This window comes from Agelaius phoeniceus, chromosome 6, assembly GCF_051311805.1.
Source record: "Agelaius phoeniceus isolate bAgePho1 chromosome 6, bAgePho1.hap1, whole genome shotgun sequence".
NCBI classification, from domain to species: domain Eukaryota; kingdom Metazoa; phylum Chordata; class Aves; order Passeriformes; family Icteridae; genus Agelaius; species Agelaius phoeniceus.
Window position 1 is genome coordinate 34,576,342 of NC_135270.1, and position 19,958 is coordinate 34,596,299.

The 19,958-nt window shown below is 34.8% G+C and overlaps 1 protein-coding gene across 3 annotated transcripts in view; it reads left to right on the top strand.

The window, feature by feature from the left end:
- The window catches only part of DPH6 (diphthamine biosynthesis 6), a 213,539-nt gene that overhangs the window by 136,134 nt on the left and 57,447 nt on the right, over positions 1–19,958 (top strand). For all 3 annotated transcript variants that reach the window (XM_077180383.1, XM_054635745.2, XM_077180384.1), the window contains exon 14: positions 12,528–12,933. In XM_077180383.1, coding sequence (XP_077036498.1) covers positions 12,528–12,933 — 406 coding nt within the window. The remainder of the gene's footprint in view (positions 1–12,527; positions 12,934–19,958) is intronic.

The following is a 19,958-nucleotide window of genomic DNA, read 5'->3' on the forward strand; positions in this document are numbered from 1 at the left end:
TCCTATACTCCACTTTCAAAAAAGCACATAAGATAGTGTGAAAGTGAGCTATCTTATTTTGAAACCTCTTTAAATTTTTGCATAGCAAAAAAGAGCAGTGCTCCCTGGTCAATGTCCAGTTACATGCATGCCACCTAGCAGTGAATAATCACTTTCAGCTTCCTCCCTGTTTTTATTCAGCTTCATTGATGAAAAATAAAAATGCATCCAGCTGATATGATACCTGTTCACTTATCATCAGTCCTTTGGATGTTACCACCATAAACACAGGTGATAACACTTGAAATATAACTTTGATTTTATCTTGGACATTATTCAGTGTTAATATTATGCAGGTCTTTATGCATCTCACTTATAAGCACCTTCCTGGAAACACCCTGGCCATCTTCTGTAGGTGACCAAAATAATTACTTTTGCACATATAGATTATATATATATATAAACAAAGGAGCAAGTCTGAAAGAGGATAATGTAACTGTTAGCTGAAGAAAATACTAATTGTCGACCATTTTTAATTAAGATGGTGATTTTGGTAAAGGATTACTGTAATTTGTCAAATGAGTGTTTGTGTGGAGTTGCAGATAGCAACTCTGTATTGCATGGTCTCACGTCTCACCGTCTCTCTGTGTATGTTCTGCAGAGCTACGTGGAGGATACATACACATCTACAGATTTTTCTCCCTCCCTCTTCTTATATGAATAAATGCATATAGACATTATATATGTGTATATGTATATATATATATATATATACATTACAAGCATATCCATGAATAATCCATTAATATATATTTATATTTTTTCTTAGTATAACAACTTGTAACAAGGATATATATTAATACATGTCACTTAAAGGCCATTTACTGAAAACCTTCCATTCTAATTTTCTGTTCATGGTGTCACCTGGTTTCAGAAGTGTGATTTAAGATCCCATTATATATTTCAGTAGTAATCTGCAAGATGTATCTTCATGTTCAGAAGAACAAATTTGCTTTCCATGTAGCTCATTGCAGTGACTGCTGAGAATAGCTACACATTAACTAAAACTTGTCTTAGAACTTGTAGGTTATTGTGAACTTTCTCTCACAGTGAGTCTGGCTGGGGTGGAGTTAATTTTCTTTACAGCAGCCCCTATAGTGCATTTGTGGCTAACACTGTGTAGATAGCAGACCAATATTGGCTGTTGCTGAACAGTGCCTGCACAGCATCAAGATTTTCTCTTTCTCCGACTTTACCCAGCAAAAAGGTTGGGGTTTGGCAGAGCTTGGAGGGGACATAGTTGAGACACCAAAGTATTATATTGTTTTATATAACATATAGATTCATGCTTGACAGTAAAAACTGGAGCAGGGATGAGGTTTTCTCCTAACTTTTTGGGCAGCCCAGTATAATGGATTTTAAGAAAGTCCCTGAATTGCAATCATCTGAGTTTGACTTTTGTAACACTGAACTGGGAGAAAACTGGTCCTGCAAAATCCAAGTTCCAAACTGTATGAAGGACATTACTGGTCAATGTAAATGGCTTGAGTTAAAATAAAAGACATGTGAAGCCCTAATAGCTATATGCTATGCCATTTAAACAACCTTGTTTTGCAGTCATACCATATTAAAAAATGAAAGTAACTGAGTAGTCTGTTGAAAACAATTTTGCCTCAAAAATATTCGCATACAAAAGATGGAATGAAAAAATGTGTTTTCCAGTAAAATTTGTGTACTAAAAAGCATCACATTCAAAATAAAATTGCTTTCCAGAAAGCCAGTCATATCCTAAGCTGTATGAGAAGAAGTATGGGCAGCAGGTTGAGGGAGATAATTCTGCTCCTCTCCTCTGCTCTGGTGAGACCCTACCATGAGGACTGTATCCAGCTCTGGAGTCCTCGGCACAGGAAGGACATGGACTTGTTGAAGCAAGCTTGGAAAAGAGAGGGCTTCAGGGTGACCTAGTTGTAGCCTTCCAGTACCTTGAAAGAACTTACAGAAAAGATGGGGCAAGACTGTTTACATGAGTATGTAGTGACAGGGCAAGAGGAAGTGGCTTCTGATTGGAAGAGAGCAGGTTGAAATTAGATATTAGTAAATAATTCTTTTCTGTGAGGTTGGTGAGGGACTGGCAAAGGCTCCCCATGGAAATTGTGGATGCTCTATCCCTAGAGGTCCCTTCAAGGCCTGGCTGAGCAAACTGGTCTAGTGGAAGGTGTCCCTGCCCATGGCAGGGTGTATGGATCAAGATCCCAACTCAAGCCATTCTGTGATTTTTATGAAATTATTTTCAATTGCACATCTTTATATCATCTTACTAATCAAGGTGGCTACTGCAATGAGGGAGAGCCTGACAGTTGGTGGAAGTTTAGTAGTGCCATCAGAGTTTTCAAATTGTTTTTCTTCTGCCTCCTGCGGCATCAAAATTTTCTTCCTTGCGTTCTACAAAATTTAGTTATAGGTTTGACAAGAGTAGCTAGTGGTCCTTTATGTGTACAGACAAACAGATGATGTAATTAGAATATGTGAGCTGAAAGCAGATATTTCATTTGAAAATTGATTCCAGAGCTCATTGTCAAAGTTCAGAAGGAAGCAGACTTTCAAAGAAAAGGTCTTTGCAATCAGTATCCAAAATTCAAATACTATCATAAAATCCGTTATCCATAATGCCCACAAAGTAGATTTTGACCATTAACTGTGCTCATTTTCTGTCCCATTTGGGTACACACTCACAGATGATTTTCAACTGAAATCTTTCCATCTTGAACATCCTTACTTCAGTTCAACTCTTTTTCCTAAGTGCTTATTTTTGACACTACACATGAAGAATAAAAACCCTCAGAGTGACAGTCTGTGATCATGTTTCATGTGGCAGACTTCATTTGCTTTCAGTTTGTATTACTATCAATTTATGACTTTGTTCCTTAAATACTTATCTTTTTTTTTTCCACATTGTAACTGATATATTGAATGATGTATATTTGAGGGGTATTTCAAGGATCTTAACTTCAGTCATTAACTGGTTATGTCTTGGCTCAGGAACCTCTAGTTCGTTGAGAGAAAGTTACTATTTTTTAAGCAAATAAAACAGCTTTTCAGTATGTAATTATTTTCTTATCAATTTTACATTTTCATGCCCTTTTGAGCATCTAGCATGCGGTGCTTGAATTTACATTTAGCTCTGCAGGAACTGCTTTAAATATTATTATTAAGAAGGAAGAAATCAAAAATCAAAGTGAATTTTTAGTACAATAGCAAGGTATAGAAAGGTACAATTGCAGCAACAGCAGCCTGGATTAGTGTATAGAACTAACTCACAGCTTGACAGAAAATCCCTGCTGGGGAGGAAATGTAGGGGAACTGGCAGAATTTTGCTACATCTGCTCCCTACTGCTAATAAGCTTTAACCCATTTCATTTTTATTATACTTGGTGTTTAGATATTTTGCTTCCAAAATTATATCTGTAACTATGAGAACACATAAAAGGAAGCTCGACAGGTAGGGCTGTTTAAAAATTTAAAACTATCAGCAAGGGATGTTAAAGGCCATAATGAGTAAGATGGTTGCCTTCTCAGTGTGGGATTTTAGAGCTCTGGCACTTCAGTGCTGGTAGAAAGGCTGAGCAGAAGTATTGGGTAAAACTGATTTCATAGCTTGAGTGGCTTGTACAGCCAGAAGGCACCATTAGATTATTTATTCTGACCTGTATATCACAGACCATTACATTTCACCCAGAAATTCCCATTTTGAACTCTGTGAGTACACTTGCACTAAAATATATCAGACCTTAGGAGTTCCAAATACTTCATGCCACAGGGTGAGAATGAAAAGGCTGAGCTTCACATGCAGTAGGAACAGGGTTTGTCAGGTTGATATGTACACGTGGTAGCATGACAACTTCTGCAGAGTAGGGCAAACAAACAAAGGCTTGTATGGACTTTAAAAAAGTGAAAATCCTTTCTTGACCCCTTTGAATTAGGGAAAAAAGGTATAGGCATTCATATTGTATCAGAGCACTTGTATCAGAGTTCTGCTGAAACCTTAACCAATTCTCTAAAATAAAGTAAAAATTAAAAAATTAAACCCCTACTCCCTAAATCAGCTATAATAAACAAAAGTTAAGACTTTATCTGTCTCATGAGACATCAGGGGGAGTAATTAAGAGGGAAAATCAGAGTCATGTCCATTTTTAAAATTAATAATAATTGTCTAATTCTGCATTTCAGGTATTTTGCCCCTTTGGTAGCCCTTCTGGCAGTCCTGTGCTTCTCAGTTCCTCAGTCCAGACACTTCCACTGCAGTACTTTGAACATGCTTTTATCTTAATAATGAGTGCTATAACTAATATCTATATCTATAAAAGATGGGGAAATGGTATTGTATATTTTCCATTTGATATTATCACATGCTTACCATAACTGATTATAAATTTTAAAATCTTTCTTTTACTCTGGTGGTGGCATGATTGTCATATAGAATTATGAAATGTATTTTGAAGAGAGATTGAAATGTATAAAATTCACTGAGTGGTTGAAAACTTGATGTCTGTGGGGCTGATGAGACTGTGCTTTTAGATAATGGGTTAGAACAAGATTGTGATACTTACCTGAGGAATGATGCAAAAATGGAAGTCTCAGTCTTTCAGTAGAAGATGCTTCTCCATTACTGTGCTTGCAGAAGCCTGTGTCTGTCTTTCAGCAGGTCAGTTTACAATTTCTGTTTTTCTTTCAATTTATTCTAACAAGAAATTATTTGAGCTTCCTTTGCAAGAAAAGTTCCAGGCTGATAAGTCCAGAAAACAGAGGTGTTAGCCTAGTTATTGCAGACTCTGTGTACATTTTTCAGACTTTCAACTGTTTATTTGTTCTAGAGACTTGTTCAAAGCTGATTATGTCTTCATAGAAATGTGATACTGATTGCTCTTGTTTTGATCCTGTCAGAGCTTCTCCGTTTCTGAAATAAAAGGATGAAAACACAGTGATCCAACAATAGAAAAGAGAAACAAAATTAACAAGCAAACGATATCCTTCTGTACTAAATATAATCAAAAGAGAGCTTGTAAGGTTACGTCTTAAATTTCAACAGAACCCTTTTTTCTATGACACAGAAATGATGAAAATTTATACCACTTCTTGGCCTCTGTTGACAATCATGGTAAAAGATAGAATAGCAAGTTGTTAAATTATTCTGTTTGAGCAATATAAGCTATAGATCATGTAAAGTTATTGAACTGGTTTCTTATGAACTCTCTATTTTCATCAGTTCTATATTTGCTTTGCCTTTTTATGTAATGCTTACCTATTCTTCCAGTGGCACTATTCAGAGACCATTCATCATGAAATTTTTGATTCTGCAAGGCTTTCAATATATCCTTTATGCACCAGAAAGCTGTCTCAACTTATAAATCAAATTTACTGTATGGGATTTGGGCCCTCAGAGTGTTGTTACTTAATTTTTCTGGTAGTTTCTTCTGACATACTTGGTTGACTACCATAAAATTCTAGCCCATCACCTTGTCTATTCCTAATAATAGCCATCAATACATTGTAGAAATTTCACATTTTCTTTACTCCCACTAAAATAACTTGGGATATGGTCATTTCATCCTCCTGCAAAATGCATCTCTGAGAAAAGTTAAGCTGTTATGCTTGGCATGTTAATTGCTGACCATTTCGTATCTAATTATTAATTTTGCATCATTACTATAGCTACATGCAGAATTTTTTTCACAATTATTAAGTTGAAAATTTAATTTGTATTTTTCTCTAATATGTGCAGGCAGAATTATAATCATTATATCAAAAGAACACATTAATTAGGAATACATTTAAATTACAAAAATTGATTGAAAGCACCCTGAGGAATAGTAGTACCTCTAAATTTCTATACTCATATTTGTTCCCCTGTATCTGTTTTTCCTTTTTCATGCTTCTGTTTTCTAAAGATAGCTAAAGGCTGCACAAAAAGAAATTTCTCTCAAAAATGTGCTATCAGATGCTGCTACAAAAAATAAAGAACCATGTGGTTTGCTCTAAATTTTCCATGGCTCAGTAACAATCAAAGTAAGTACAGGTTCAGTTTCCCATCTGACATTGTACAAAATAATTTCTACATGACACAATGGTTACTGAACTACCTCCAGCTTTGTCCAACATGTTGAGGAGTGAGTAGAGAGGACTAAAATTTCTGAAGAACTTGTTTCTTTTTATATTTACAGTATTTATTCTATGACACATATCCAGTTTATAAGACTTCGTTTTTAGTCTGCCAGTTTTGTGATAATGTCTTTTTGACATACACCAAATAATTTGTTTTATTTCAGAAAGAAATACTAAATGTCTGACTTTTCTTATTTTTGTACGCTTTCCAAAAGGAACATTCATAGCAATTTTATTGTTATAAAATACTGTGGTATTCACTATTTAAATTCAGACGTGTTATACCAGGAATGCATGTGGCCTATTTATTAGACAAACTAGGATGTTGAAAAGAATTGCTTCTATCCTACTTTCTTTAGGAACTGACATTTTTATTCTTATGCAGTTTTCCTAGTGGAATCTTTACTTTTTAAAGTCATAAACCTATTGTTGTAAGAGACTCTAGCAAAGCTTCAACTGGATCTCAAGAGTTTGATGCACTCTGTTTAATGCAGGGAGTGTAAAAGAAATTTTAAATGTATTATTTAAAGGCACATTAATCTTGCCACTGTAATGGTGTAATAATGCATACCATATAAGGTTTTCATAAACTCAGCTTCTAAAAGTAACATCACAGTATCTTTCTTTTTGTTCTCCAAGTCACTTCTTTGTAGAGACACCAATTATGCATTCATCTCTGCCTCTTATAGCCTGATTCCATATTCAGCTGAGAGCTAGATAGTCCTTAGTCCTTAGTAACACAACAGAAAGAATATTTCTCATTTGGAACAAAGGGAGGATAGTCAAACAAATTTATATAATAAATGTTAAAGGCCAAAGTGTGTGCCTTTTCAGTTTAAGCAAAACAGTTAAATACTTATGCAATGGACTGAAGATAGGTTTGTCTTTAACTCATTATTCCTTTGTTTTCATTGCAATTTTAATAGTTCTGCCTTGGATTTTTTTTTTGTATTACAAAAAAAAAAGAAGAATTCTATTTATAAGATTAGCACCTTTAAAACAAAACTTTGTGTTTTGTTTTAAACAACCCTTACAACCTTTACTGCCAAGTGTTTTTCACTTAACTCTTCTCATTCTATTGGATTCTGGTTTGGTTTGTAGCAGTATTGTAAATGCCTCAGGCCTTCATTAGCATGAGAGTATTTTGTGACTCTCTGAATATGGACAATGAAAATTGGGTGAATCTTTACCAAGAACTGAGTCACAGAAAATGCAAGGATTTGGTAATACTGTGAACCAATGTGATAATTTCTTGTATCAGTGCAATGCTCAGGAGAGTATTATGCAATGCTCAGGAGAGTATTATGCATGCAGCAGTTCAGATAACACTTTTGTACTTATGTAGGGTTAATTACAAGTTTAGAAACCCACTGACAACCTTTGCTTCTTGGGATATGAAAGAGCTATTTCTGAAGTAAACATATTGATAAAAGAGTTAGCTAAGGAATGTTTCTACCAAGCTGCCTTTTCTCTTCAGTTTAGGCACAAATATGAAGTCCGGAAAGTTCCTATTCTCATTTCTCATTATTAGATACTTTACTGAACTGTATGTTCCTTAATAACTGTAGTACTGTGGCCTTCAACAAGTATTCAGTCAAGCCTTTTGACCCTTCCTATTTCTATCCAAACATCCTTACACTTTTGCAGATTTGGATTGAGATCCATCACAGAACCACTTTAGAGGGGTTAACACAGAGCAGTCTGTCTGGGTGGCTCCAGTGTGAGGCAGCTCCAAACCCCTGTTCCTGTGGCAGGTGCCTAAAGCAGACAAACCTCCTGCTTGGCACTGTCTGGGACTGTTGTGTTTTAGGTGTCCATGCTGTCTCTGTCAGTTAAGGCAGAAATGAAGATATGTATGTCCCCCTAAAAGTAGCATGACAGTTCTGTATGTGATTCTTCTTTTTGAAAAAGAAGAGGAACATTTCTTCCCTCAGAAGGAGTAACCACATTGAACTCTCACTTCTTCCAGCCCAATATTCTGGTGCCAGTACCTCTGCTGAAGAAGCTTAAGCTCTCAAAGCTGTTACCTGCATTCATCTACTTGACTCAGTGTTCACAATTCATCTATAAAATTAGTCTGGAATATCACAGATGAACATAAAATTCCTTTAGAATCATGGAAATGTTGGAAGGGACTAATTGACTAATTGTGAAAAATCTGTGAGTCCAAACAAGAAATCCCTGCTATTATGCTGCTATTATCAGCATAAATGCTTATTTAAGAATGTAACAATAACAGCATGGTGTAGACTTTGCTTGGTATTTTGACTCCAAACACTAGCCCTAAGAAGAAGTGAATAGTAAAACCAGTAAAAGCATAAATCTGCTCTAATATTCTCCTAACCTCAAACTATTTTAATTAATATTTAAATTGATCAAATCAATTTTGTTATATAAAACATAAGCTTTATATAAATTAGTAACATATAAATTAAAAATAATCCAGGAGTTTTATTATATCTCTTTTATAATGCCCACTGAATCTGTGTTCTAAGAACTTGTTCAGGCTCCCCTTGAATCCCTGTAAAGTTCTTGCAACCAGGGCATTCTCCATCAAGGAATTGTAGGTGTCACCACCATTGTTCATTTTGAAACTATGCTCTTACTAATGTCATTTGATGGTCCATAGCTTTTAGTACAGAAAGACAAGTGTGCAAAATCAGTTCTTATCCCTATCCACTCTTTTTATGTCATGTATGACTTTATAAGCCTCTGTCTTCTCATTAAGAAGGCTGCAGAACATTTCCAATCAGACCCTCCAGAGCTTTTGATCATACTTATTCTCCTCTGAATATATAGTACATCCTTTTTCAGTTGAGACATCCGGAGTTATCTTACTCAAGATGTTGGTGAATTGTGGATTTTTACAGAGGCACAAAGTTACCCACATTGTTTTCTTTCCTTACTTGTTTTCTTAACTGTTGTCAGCTTCTGTAATTCTTTATTAACCAGTCCATGAAGACTTTCCAAGATGTCACTTAGCTTAGCATGGCAGTTTTCTCAGTGTTTACAATAGAAGTAAGGAGTCACTTTCTCAGTCATACTTAAATGTACTCTGTACCTTTGGTTTCTCCAGTGAGTTATTGAAACATGCATTGTATTGCCAGAAGAGTATTTGTATTTTCTTCAAGGTGGGAAAAGTCCTTTGTTGAGTTATGGGGGTTTTGTAAAGCAATGTCTTAAAAAATGTTTGTAGTCCTTCTCTGGATATGGCATGATATAGATAAAATGCACATATGGAATGATATAGATACAATGCATGTATTTAGAAAAATCTGCCCTTTGGCTTCCTTTTTCAAATTTTCTGGATCTCAGTCTCTTACATCTTTGATAAATTAAGCAGCAAATGATCCTGTTGGCAAAGGGAAGACATTATGAAACATGTTTTGAGGACAGTCTAATGTGAGATTCAGTTGGAGCTAAATCACTTGTCTTATCAAATCTTTGTCCAAGGTTTTGGGATCTACCATTTCCTAGCATGACAGAATTGGAATTCTGTCATAGTGTGGTCTCTGAGATGATCCAGACTACATTTATTCCTAAAAAAAGTCATTGTAGAAGCATTTTTTTCAGAGAGTGTCTCCTACATGCGGAACAGATGTTACCTGCTGTCCTTCTCCAGCCCTCTTTAAATCAGATCATGTACAAGTATAGCACATAATTAGAATCTTTCTCCATATAATCTCAGCAGTCAGCCACTGAACCTCTAAATCTCCTTATTTTCCCCTGTGACATTCAAACTTCTCTTAGTGCAGAGCTACCTTGTAGTATTTGTTCCTTGAAATGATTAAATCCAATGGAAAGGCTAACAAGTGGAAATTACAACACGCTTTTCCCATGAAATGAAAATAATTTGAAAACTGATAGCTAGAAAAAAAGGGTTAAAGGGCAAATATCTTTAGATGACTACTACACCTACAGATTAATGAAATTCATAAAGACTTGAAAAATTTGGGTAATGCATACTTTTAAGGAATCACTGCTTTCAACAGTGCTTGCCCCAATAGATTTCAATTCTTTCAATAAAAATTTTAGAGCTTCCCAAGAATTATTTGATAGTTCTTTTTCAAAAATTATAACCCAAGCTATATGCTCTTTTACCTTATTTTTTTCTGATCAGGACTTGAAGCTGTAGAACAAAGACTAGCCCAAAACCTGTTCTCCTTTATAGAACAGTCTAACAGTATCCTTGGGGAAGAACTCTAAAAACAAGTTTTTATTCAAAGTACCACAGCTGTCTGCCAGAAGTGATAAATCTCATTGATGAGAATGCAGAATCAATTGTAAAAACAATTTAGCCAACAAAATAATTCATCTTTGTTTTCACTCTTAATACTTACTTATACTGTTTTAGCATCATATAATTTCTTAGCAGACCTTATGTAATTGTCTTCATTTACTAGATAGGCTAGATATTCAGTTATAAAGATACTTAGTCCTTTAAGAAAACTGCAAATTTCTGAAAGGTAAATCTTAAATGCAGTATCCAAGTATAACACAAATGTCAGTGATTTCTTGAAAATAACTCAGAAGAGGTCACTGTTAAAAGTATTTCTATATGATTCTGTAGCCACTGTTGAAAGATTATTAGTCCTCAGTAACTCTGTCATTTGTGCTTTGTGCAAACTAAAGTTAAAGGTTATGAGTGTTATGGTACCATACAGGTGCACCAGGAGTAGTTTCTCACACAGAATGATTCTCATTTGTTAAATTTGGAAATGTACTTTCTTCTGGCCTTAATTTTCATGTAGTTCTTCATATTCTAAATGACAGCTGAAGGCAAGCAGAAATAGCAAGTAATTGATTTAACAACCTAAGACAAGTACAGGGAAGTAGAAAAGTTTGTCTTAGTGCTTGATGTGACCTGAGAGAGCTTCTTTAGACTGTTTTTTTCTAACCAGTACCTCAGCACCTTGGGCCAGCAAAATGGCCTTTAAGCCTGAATGAGCATGACTTTTTTTTTTCCTCAGTGCAAAGCTCCAGTATTTCATCTTTTCAAACTGTTTTACAGCACTCAGAGCAGAATTATATTGACAAGGTTAGAATTCATCTCCTAGAGGAGAATACTGTGCTCCTGTTAAGTGCTAATATAACATTTATGTGTAGCTACCTTAATAACAGCCCTGGCCAGCCTAATGAAAGTACTGAAAGCAAACAGTACTCTGTGAGATTTTATTATGACTGAAGTGATTGCAATTTGAGACAAATTGTCCCTATTTCTGTTACAATATCAAAACCAGAAATGCTAAAGCAATTGCTACATGTTTGGGATAGAATTGCACTCCACTATCATTAATATAGAAGTAAGTGCATTTTTCATGTAAACAGCTCACAAGGGTCAAGAATCAAAGATGTTCTGTGCAAAATTCTTGTCAATAACTTTGTGAGTGAATTTTGAAATAAAGTGCCTGGAACATGTCATTATTTCTTCCACTCAAAGTTGAGAGCAAGTGGTTGAAAATTGAGCTTGTGAATTGAAGGTACTGCGAGTTATATGGCCTTATCGACTTCAGACAAAATGACAGGTTTGCCTTGTTATTATTTTTCCTTTCAGAGGTCAGGCAATGGACAATATTAACAGTATATACTGGAATGTAAGCAAACTGGTATATAAATAAAGTTATTATCTGTGTACAGAAGATGGTATAAGCCACTAATATTAAAAATTGCTAATACTGTCTCTTCATAAAAATTGAGGGAAAAGTAAGGAAAAAAGTAATCCACTGGTCAAAAAATTTCAGATGCTCAGGTATCTGAAAGCTATTTAAAACCATCAGAAGAAAAGGAACTCAGTTACTCAGATGTAGCTGATCAAGTTATCTAATTAGACATGCTGGTTGATGTGAAAACAATTTAAATATACGTTCTCAATGAGCTCTGCCATTTAAAAAACATATTCTATCTTCTAAGAGGGTTTGATCAGGGTAATTCTGCTGTTTAGAACTATCTGAACTAGATTTTTGCTGTATCTGAACTGAATCTTTCGTACTCCAATTTTTAAAACAAAACTTATGTAATTTACTGATTCATTTCTGTAGTTTTGGTAGTTCCTACCATTTTTTTATTCTTCAAAAACCTTTGGTACAAACAAAAGTCACTGTATGAAAAAAGATTTCTCTTGACTGCAGAAGGAGTGCAAAATAAATTATGATCAGTTGTTTTTTTTAATGGTACAGGAATAGTAATGGTTTGAGATTGCAAAAATGAGGAGATACTGTTGGATAAATTCATAATTGCTCAAGATGACTTTTCAATAAGGAAAGTTGAGGGAAAAAGCAATTTCAATGAAATAACTGTACTGCATATACTTTTTTAATATTTTAACTAAATATGAGCAACACTGATTTCTGCAACTCTGTAATATGGACAATATTTTGCTTATCTTTTAGGTTGAAGATTCGGAGATGTATCATGATGGAGCTGCAGTATGTGGGTTGCTTGCTGTGGTAGTAATATCTCACCTACCCAGAGATGCTGCCATTGAATGGCATGTTGTTGCAGTAGTTGATGATCCACTCCAAAGAAAACATTTTGCAATGAAGATGTTGTCAGAGGGCTTCCAAATTGAGTGTGAATCTGTGGAGTCTAGTTCTGCATCTTGTGCATCAATTTCAGTACGCCTGAGCTTGATTTCCTCATCTACTTCTCACCTTGATTTAGATGGACTTCTTCATGACTTAGCTGCTATGTTTAAACAAGCTGTTGACAAACTTTCAGAAGACTGCAGTGCCAGTCCTTTGTCCTTCAGAGCTTTCTTCAAGGAGCAAGTCTTTGATGCTGAAACACTGCAAAAAGGTAAGACTTACCATGATAGGAACCAGGTGTAATACTAAGCATAAGGTACTTCTTGTTTACTAATACATCAAATTTCATTGGAAAAGAAAAAATTTTGTAGGAGTGTTTCAAGGATAGGTGGCCAAGAAGGCCAGTGGCATCCTGGCCTGTATCAGCATTAGTGTGGCCAACAGGACCAGGACAGTGATTTTCCCCCTGTACTCAGCACTGGTGAGGTCACACCTCAAATCATGTGTTCAATTTTGGGGCCCTCAGTGCAAATGAGACATTGAAGTGCTGAAGCATGTCTAGAGAAGGACAACAGAGCTGGTGAAGGGTCTAGAGAGTAAGTTATATGAGAACAGGGTGAGGGAACTGGGGAGTTTTAGCCTAGGGAAAAAGAGGCTCAGAAGAGACCCTATCAGCCTCTACAACTGCCTGAAAGGAGCTTGTAGCCAGCTGGGGGCTGAGCTCTTCTCCCAAGTAACAAGTGACAGAACAAGAGGAAAGAGCCTCAAGTTGCTCTATGGGAGGCTGAGCTTGAATATTAGGAATAATTTCTTCATCAAAAGGGTTATCAAGCATTGGCACAGACTGCCCAGGAAAGTGGTGGAGTCACCACCCCTGGAGGTATTTGAAAGGTGTGTAGTAGACTTGGTACTTAGTGGTAAACCTGGCAGTGTTAGATTTACGGCTGGACTCAAGGATCTTGGAAGCCTTTTCCAACTGAAATAATTCTAAAATTCTACAATTATGATATATTTTTTTCTTTTCCTGGCTACCAGGCATGTTTCTCATATTGAAAGGCTCTGTTCTTGAACTTCCTGAAGTCCAAAGAGCGTGAAGTCCTGGATTACTTTTGTTCTAATCTCACATCTGATTTTAAATAGGAGCTTGGATTTTTCAATCTTGCTATAATCTAAGTTATCCTGTGATTCCATGCAAGAGAAATCCAGCCACCTTAGAATTCAGTGTAGGGAGAATAAATCTTTTGCTTAAAAGTGTTTGAACAGTTGTGCATTTCGTAGCTTCTTTTTGTCACAGAGTGGAACCATGTTCAAATAACCAATTATTTTCTCAGACTCTCATTCCCTTACCAAGTAAAGAGAGCACAGAGCAATAAATGTAATATTACAACTACAGTTTATTTCTTATGTTGCAGATGTGCATTTTGAGCTATGCTCTATTTGGGACAGCTAACATTTTGCAACACAAAAGCTTATTTTACCTGCCAGACCTACAAAACTGGTAGACCATACTTGTATTGAAATCAGTAAGAACTTTGTTATCAATTTGGGAAGAAACAAAATCAGATCCTTAGTCTATATTTATCTCAAACATGCATGCACTTTAAAAATCCTTGCAGACCACAACTGATCCATATTAATTAGCTGACATAAATGTTAGCCCTCAAATATTCCACTGTCCTATTTTTTTTTCTTAACCTGCAGCAGTTTTTGAAGAAAATTCAACTTGACATTGTTTAATAGATTTAAAGTACAGAAATTGAAAGCTATAAAAATGTGGCATAGAATAAGCATATTTAATCCAGGAAGCAAAGAATGAACATATAGTCTGACAGAATGTTGTTGTTTTTACTACATCTTGTTTAAGAGCTAAAAGGAAACCTGATAAAACATGTTTCTGGCATGGGATTAACATTACTGTTTCGCCTGCTTTCTTTCTGATATTTTTCAGACCATGGAATAATTACTTCCAAACAAATTTCATTTGCTTTATAAAATATATTTCTCAATATAATGTATTAATTGTGAGCATAAAAATTTGATTCAGTTCCATTCATTTTATACTACCAGTAGCATAGACATTGAAAGATTTGTGTGATTGTCATATATTCATTCTCGTTGTGTTCAGATCTCTGCACTGTCATAATAATTCCTGTCATTATACCAATTTTATCATTATCCCCACTGGTAAGAAATACATGCTTGCAAATCTGTAGAATATACAGAATACATTAACTTTACAAGGAGCACTAATTCACTGATGAAGAATTTAAAAATAAAATTTTGCTTCTTAGGAAAAATTTCTAGAAAGTTCATGCAATGGAAGAATAATCATGATGTATATTCAAAAATAATTTCTCAAATTAAAGCAGTTGTTGGTGAAGTATGTCTTGCTGATAATTTCTATCTGATAGGAGATTATTTTATATATATATATATATATATATATACACACACACACACATACACTTCTTCTGGTTCAAAATCTGAAGTCTAATTATTAAGATTTTGTTAAGACACAGGACATATTCAAGTGTACTGGTAATATGTATTCTTGGAGCTTTGTAAAACATTCAGTCTCCAGTGAAGTATCAGCTTTCAAAATGATGCAGCCTGTTAGTGAACGATGTCCTTGACTGTCTTTTGCACTAGTAGTATAATTCTACTTCTCATAATTTAAAATATACTCACAAAAATATATTAACTGTCAGTTTAAGAAGTGTTGTGTGAGGTGTCCAATTTGTTCCCATTAATTTCAGTATCCCATTGACAGTGTCCATAAGCAAGATGATGTAAGTCTGTCTTCTATCTTCTCTGTTACTACTGGGTGTCTTTAATTTTGACAGGCATGACTACTGCAACTCTATGTGTCCTTTAGTGTGTTTCCCAGTTTTAATATACCAGAGATAGTATCATGTCTTTCTTTTGAATCCCAAGATATTTTAACCTTTCTATAAGACTAGATCAAGGTATTAGAGATTGTTAAGTTCTGATAACAATAGCTCCTTCCATTTTCCAATCCAGCTTTTTCAGTTTATTCCTGTTCCTTCAATAGCTCCTTCCAGTTTTTCCTGTTTTCCTCTTGAGCCTATTCTGTTGTAGAATGCATGAATCTGAATGGGACAGACCCCAAGAGGGAACAGTACTGGTTTCCACAGTAGCAGTGGCTGTGTCTTGTCAGCTCTGAGCACGGCCAAAACTTGCTCATACCTTTTTCTGTAGACTTGTATTAAGATATTATAAGTATTTGGGTGTCTCAGTGGTGATTCCTACTACCTCCAAAGTTTACTTTCTGTTGAAGAGTAGGTCTAGGTGGGTGACAGTACTTATGCTACTGCCTTTCAAACACAGAATACCATTTTACTGAGACAGAAGACAAAGCAGGAAATTACTGATCTTAATTTGTAAATCTGCAGACCTAATATGCAGACTTTTAAAAAATTTTGTTCCCTTGATGTGGATGCCAGAAAGCAAATTATATTGAGAGACCAGTTTTTCAATTGCCATTTATTAATTCAGCTCAGGTAGTAGAGGTTGCTAACCATCTATATGAGGATCCTTTAGTGACACATTCGATCTCTGACTTGTGTTAGACATTGTTAATCCCACAAGTAGATCTGTCCTTTTGGGTCTTCATCTGCCAGCAGATACATTTTCTGCTGAAGAAAAATAATATTAATAATGTAGTGGGGAATAATAAACACTTTTCTTCAAATATTTTTAATGTGAAACACATAAGACGTATCTGTAATATAAAAAGTAGAAATTAGGATGCTCAGGAATCAAGAAAGATGGTTAAGGAGATAGTTGTTCCAGTTTAGTGGATTTCAGGAGAACTTCCATCATGTCATAAGATTAGTAAATAGTCTTAAATAATTCTTTTAACATCATGAATTGAAATGTATTGTCTCCTCTAGCAAAAGCACAGAAAAAAAATAAAGGTGGAATTTTTCTGATTAGAACTTAAAATCATTGGAGTGAAAGGAGAAAGTACTGCCACAGGCCTTCTCAAATGAGCCTCTGATTAGATAATGCATGGGGTTTTGGTATAAAGAAGTTGTCATTTATTTAAAATTGTCCAAATAAATATTAGAAATGTGTTGTTACCTGACACAGTAAGATGAGAACCAGGACTATATCTACTCGGCATATTGTAACAGGTTATTGGAAATTATTACAGCCGGTGTTACGGATGTCAAAAGGAGCTAAAGGTTTGTAATGCAAATTGGAGACAGATAGCTTTCTGTCATCCTAAGACCAGATGTGAAGTTTTATTGAACAAAGTGTAGTACTGATGGTGAACTTCTCAGAGGCAATCCCTCATAACATGCAAGAGCATTATGGGCGCCGTGCTGAGACCACAGAACGTATTAGAAGTAGGAGGATTAGATTAAGCTGACATATATACTTAGTAAGATGCTGTTAAGCCTTTAGAAGTCTTTAACATAAATTTGACTATTTCTTTCTTATTCTCATTCAAATGTACATTAATATAAACGTGTCAGGATGATTTGCTATACCAAGCAGTTGACTAGATTATACTTCCGTATAGGAATGATGAATGTTTATAAGTCATCACATTATGATTTAACAAGCCTTGTTCACAAGATGTATGCAAAATATTTTTGAATATTTATTTGGGTATAGAGAACATCCTGCTTTCACCAGACACCACATTACACGATGCCTTTTTAATACTAAAGAAGAAATGGACTGGGAATATAAAAAGGCAAAAGAAAACAGGAAAAGACCATTGGGTAGGAACATTAAAATTGCTACATAATTAGTGTTTAAAGTGGCTCTGCTCTGCAAATGTAGGTCTAAAAGGCCCTTAGTACTTATAAGTTTATCAAGCTTCAACAACACTATGTATTTTTTTAAAAATCTAATATGGTCTGAGTATAATTCAGCTCAACTGTAAAAAAATCTCACTTGTAATGGGACTTTTTTTCTGTTGCAAGAGAAGCCCTGGTGGTTAGGCACTCATTTAGAGTCCTTGCAATGGTAGAGTAACACCCTGATGCATGTACAGCATGCAGCTTTGAAACTAAAGATTTTCCATCTGGTAAGATTTATTCTATTTGATAAGAGAGGTCATTATCAACACATTTTCCAGATGTTTTCCAAAACACAGAGTTTCCAGTACAGAGAGAATGCAATATGTAGTGTAAATCTGAGAGAGGAGGAAGAAGATCAATTGAAGGTACCAAGATGCATTTTTACAATAATGAATGTCTGTGTTCATTGAAGTTTAATTCTTTTTTAGTGACATACTTTAAATTCACACTAGAAATTTATTTCAACTTAACTTTCTTGACGGATATGCCGTTATACAATGGGAAAAAAATCCCCACGGGGACAACTGGAATCAGAACCTTCCCATATTTGTATCTAGGTCTACACATTCTCATGTGAGTAATTGGTATTTATTCAGCAGTTGTGGAGAACTACTCACATGAGTAGAAACTAAAAAGACATTAAGAATTCTTTACTGAGTAATAGTGCAGCAGATAAATAAATACTTTAAAAATCAAATTACAGTCACTAGCTCAAGCTTTGCAGACACTAACTAAAATGAAGTATTTGTTGTGACTAACATATATAATTTGGCTGAACAAAAATATTTTTAATTGTCATGATGCTCTCTGAAATGGACTGTAAAACTTAAGCTTGGTTTTCTATTGAATTCTGTTAATTTATTCTCAGTGGAAAATGTGAGAAGAATTGTGAACCTGAAAAAGGAAAATTTCAATTTTAATTTCTTGGGTTTCCTGTTAAGAAAATAAAATTACCAGATGTAATAGTTCAAGCAGAAAAAAAAAAGTTTTATTAGTATTTTGGGAAATTAATCAGCTTATAATGAAGCAATTAGAAAATAGTGATTTGTGAGTATGTTTGAAATGACATTTTAAAAAGATAAAAGTAACTAAAATTGGTCTTGAGCCACAGAGGGGGCAATCTTGCTATTGCTACCCAAACTATCCAGTCAAGAGAACTGATTTATTAAATGGCTGTTAAAATGCTGAAATTTTTACCTTTTTCTATTTTTTTTTAGGTTGTGCTGGTATTGTACATGCTGCAAGTCAATGTATACATAATTTTAGCAAAATATCTCATATGAAACTATTATGAAATATATTATACATTATATGTTATGAAAATATCTCATATGAAAGTATTTTTTTGTTTGCTATCCAAGACATGGGGAATTGTTTTAATAGTAATATTGTCTCTCAACTGAATTTGGATAGAGAAGTGATTTATGCCTGTGAGGCAGCTTAAAGTATATTAGATCCTGCTTTAGGCTTTATGTCCTTTAAGGTGGGAAGTTTATTTTTTAAGTCCACAGATACTAACTGTATAAAAGTGTATAAAATTCATGAAGTACAAACACCATACTACAACAACAAAATTAATTTTGAGAAACTTGGTTTAGTACTTTGTTGACAGAGAAGAGCTACAAAAGCATGACATCAGGCACACCAAATTTGTATCATCTGGTGTTTAATATGTGAAGAATATATGACCTGTCTAGCTATCCAGAAACCATTTGTAACAAACTTAATTTTTAGGGACACATCACAGATTACAGTTTACAATTACATAGGAAGTTTTTCTCTGGGACAGTTTCAACATGCCAATATTTTGGTACCAATTCTATGATTCTAAATCTATAAACATTTAAAGAACTTTGATTTATAAAGAACTTTTCATCATTTGTATAGATCCATCTCTATATTACTTTTTATTTACAAGTGAAGAAAAAAGAAACTATGATGGTGTTTGGATGAGTGAAATTACATCTGACATAGGAAGTCCACTAAGCTTATAACAAATGGAGGCTCAAAATGATCTGGGCATAATAGCATAACTGAACCCCTTGTTATTATTTAATCTAGATACTTATTTAGGACCATTCAAACAGAATACTGCAGTAGATGGACCTAGTAGTAGGACCAAGCTAGTAGCATGACTAGCTTGTCTTCTGTATTTGTTGTTCTTTAGTATCAAAATGCTTGCCATTTGCTCTATGTCTAGCAAACGTAAAAAAAATAGATCTATGAAAGAAAATACTGAATTTTGAAAGAAAAAGCATTTCTAACTAGTTAGCTGGCTGACTGTTGTCAGTCATTCTGTCACACAATCTCTGCATTGAGAAGTATCAGTTCTGCTCAGGGCAGTAATTTGTATGACTCTTGGATAGAAAAAGGGAAGGTGAAGTGAACTGAACTAGCACTGACTGATAGCCAAAACCATCCATAAATCTTATTTGAAAGTCTTCTACTTCCTCTCTGGTGT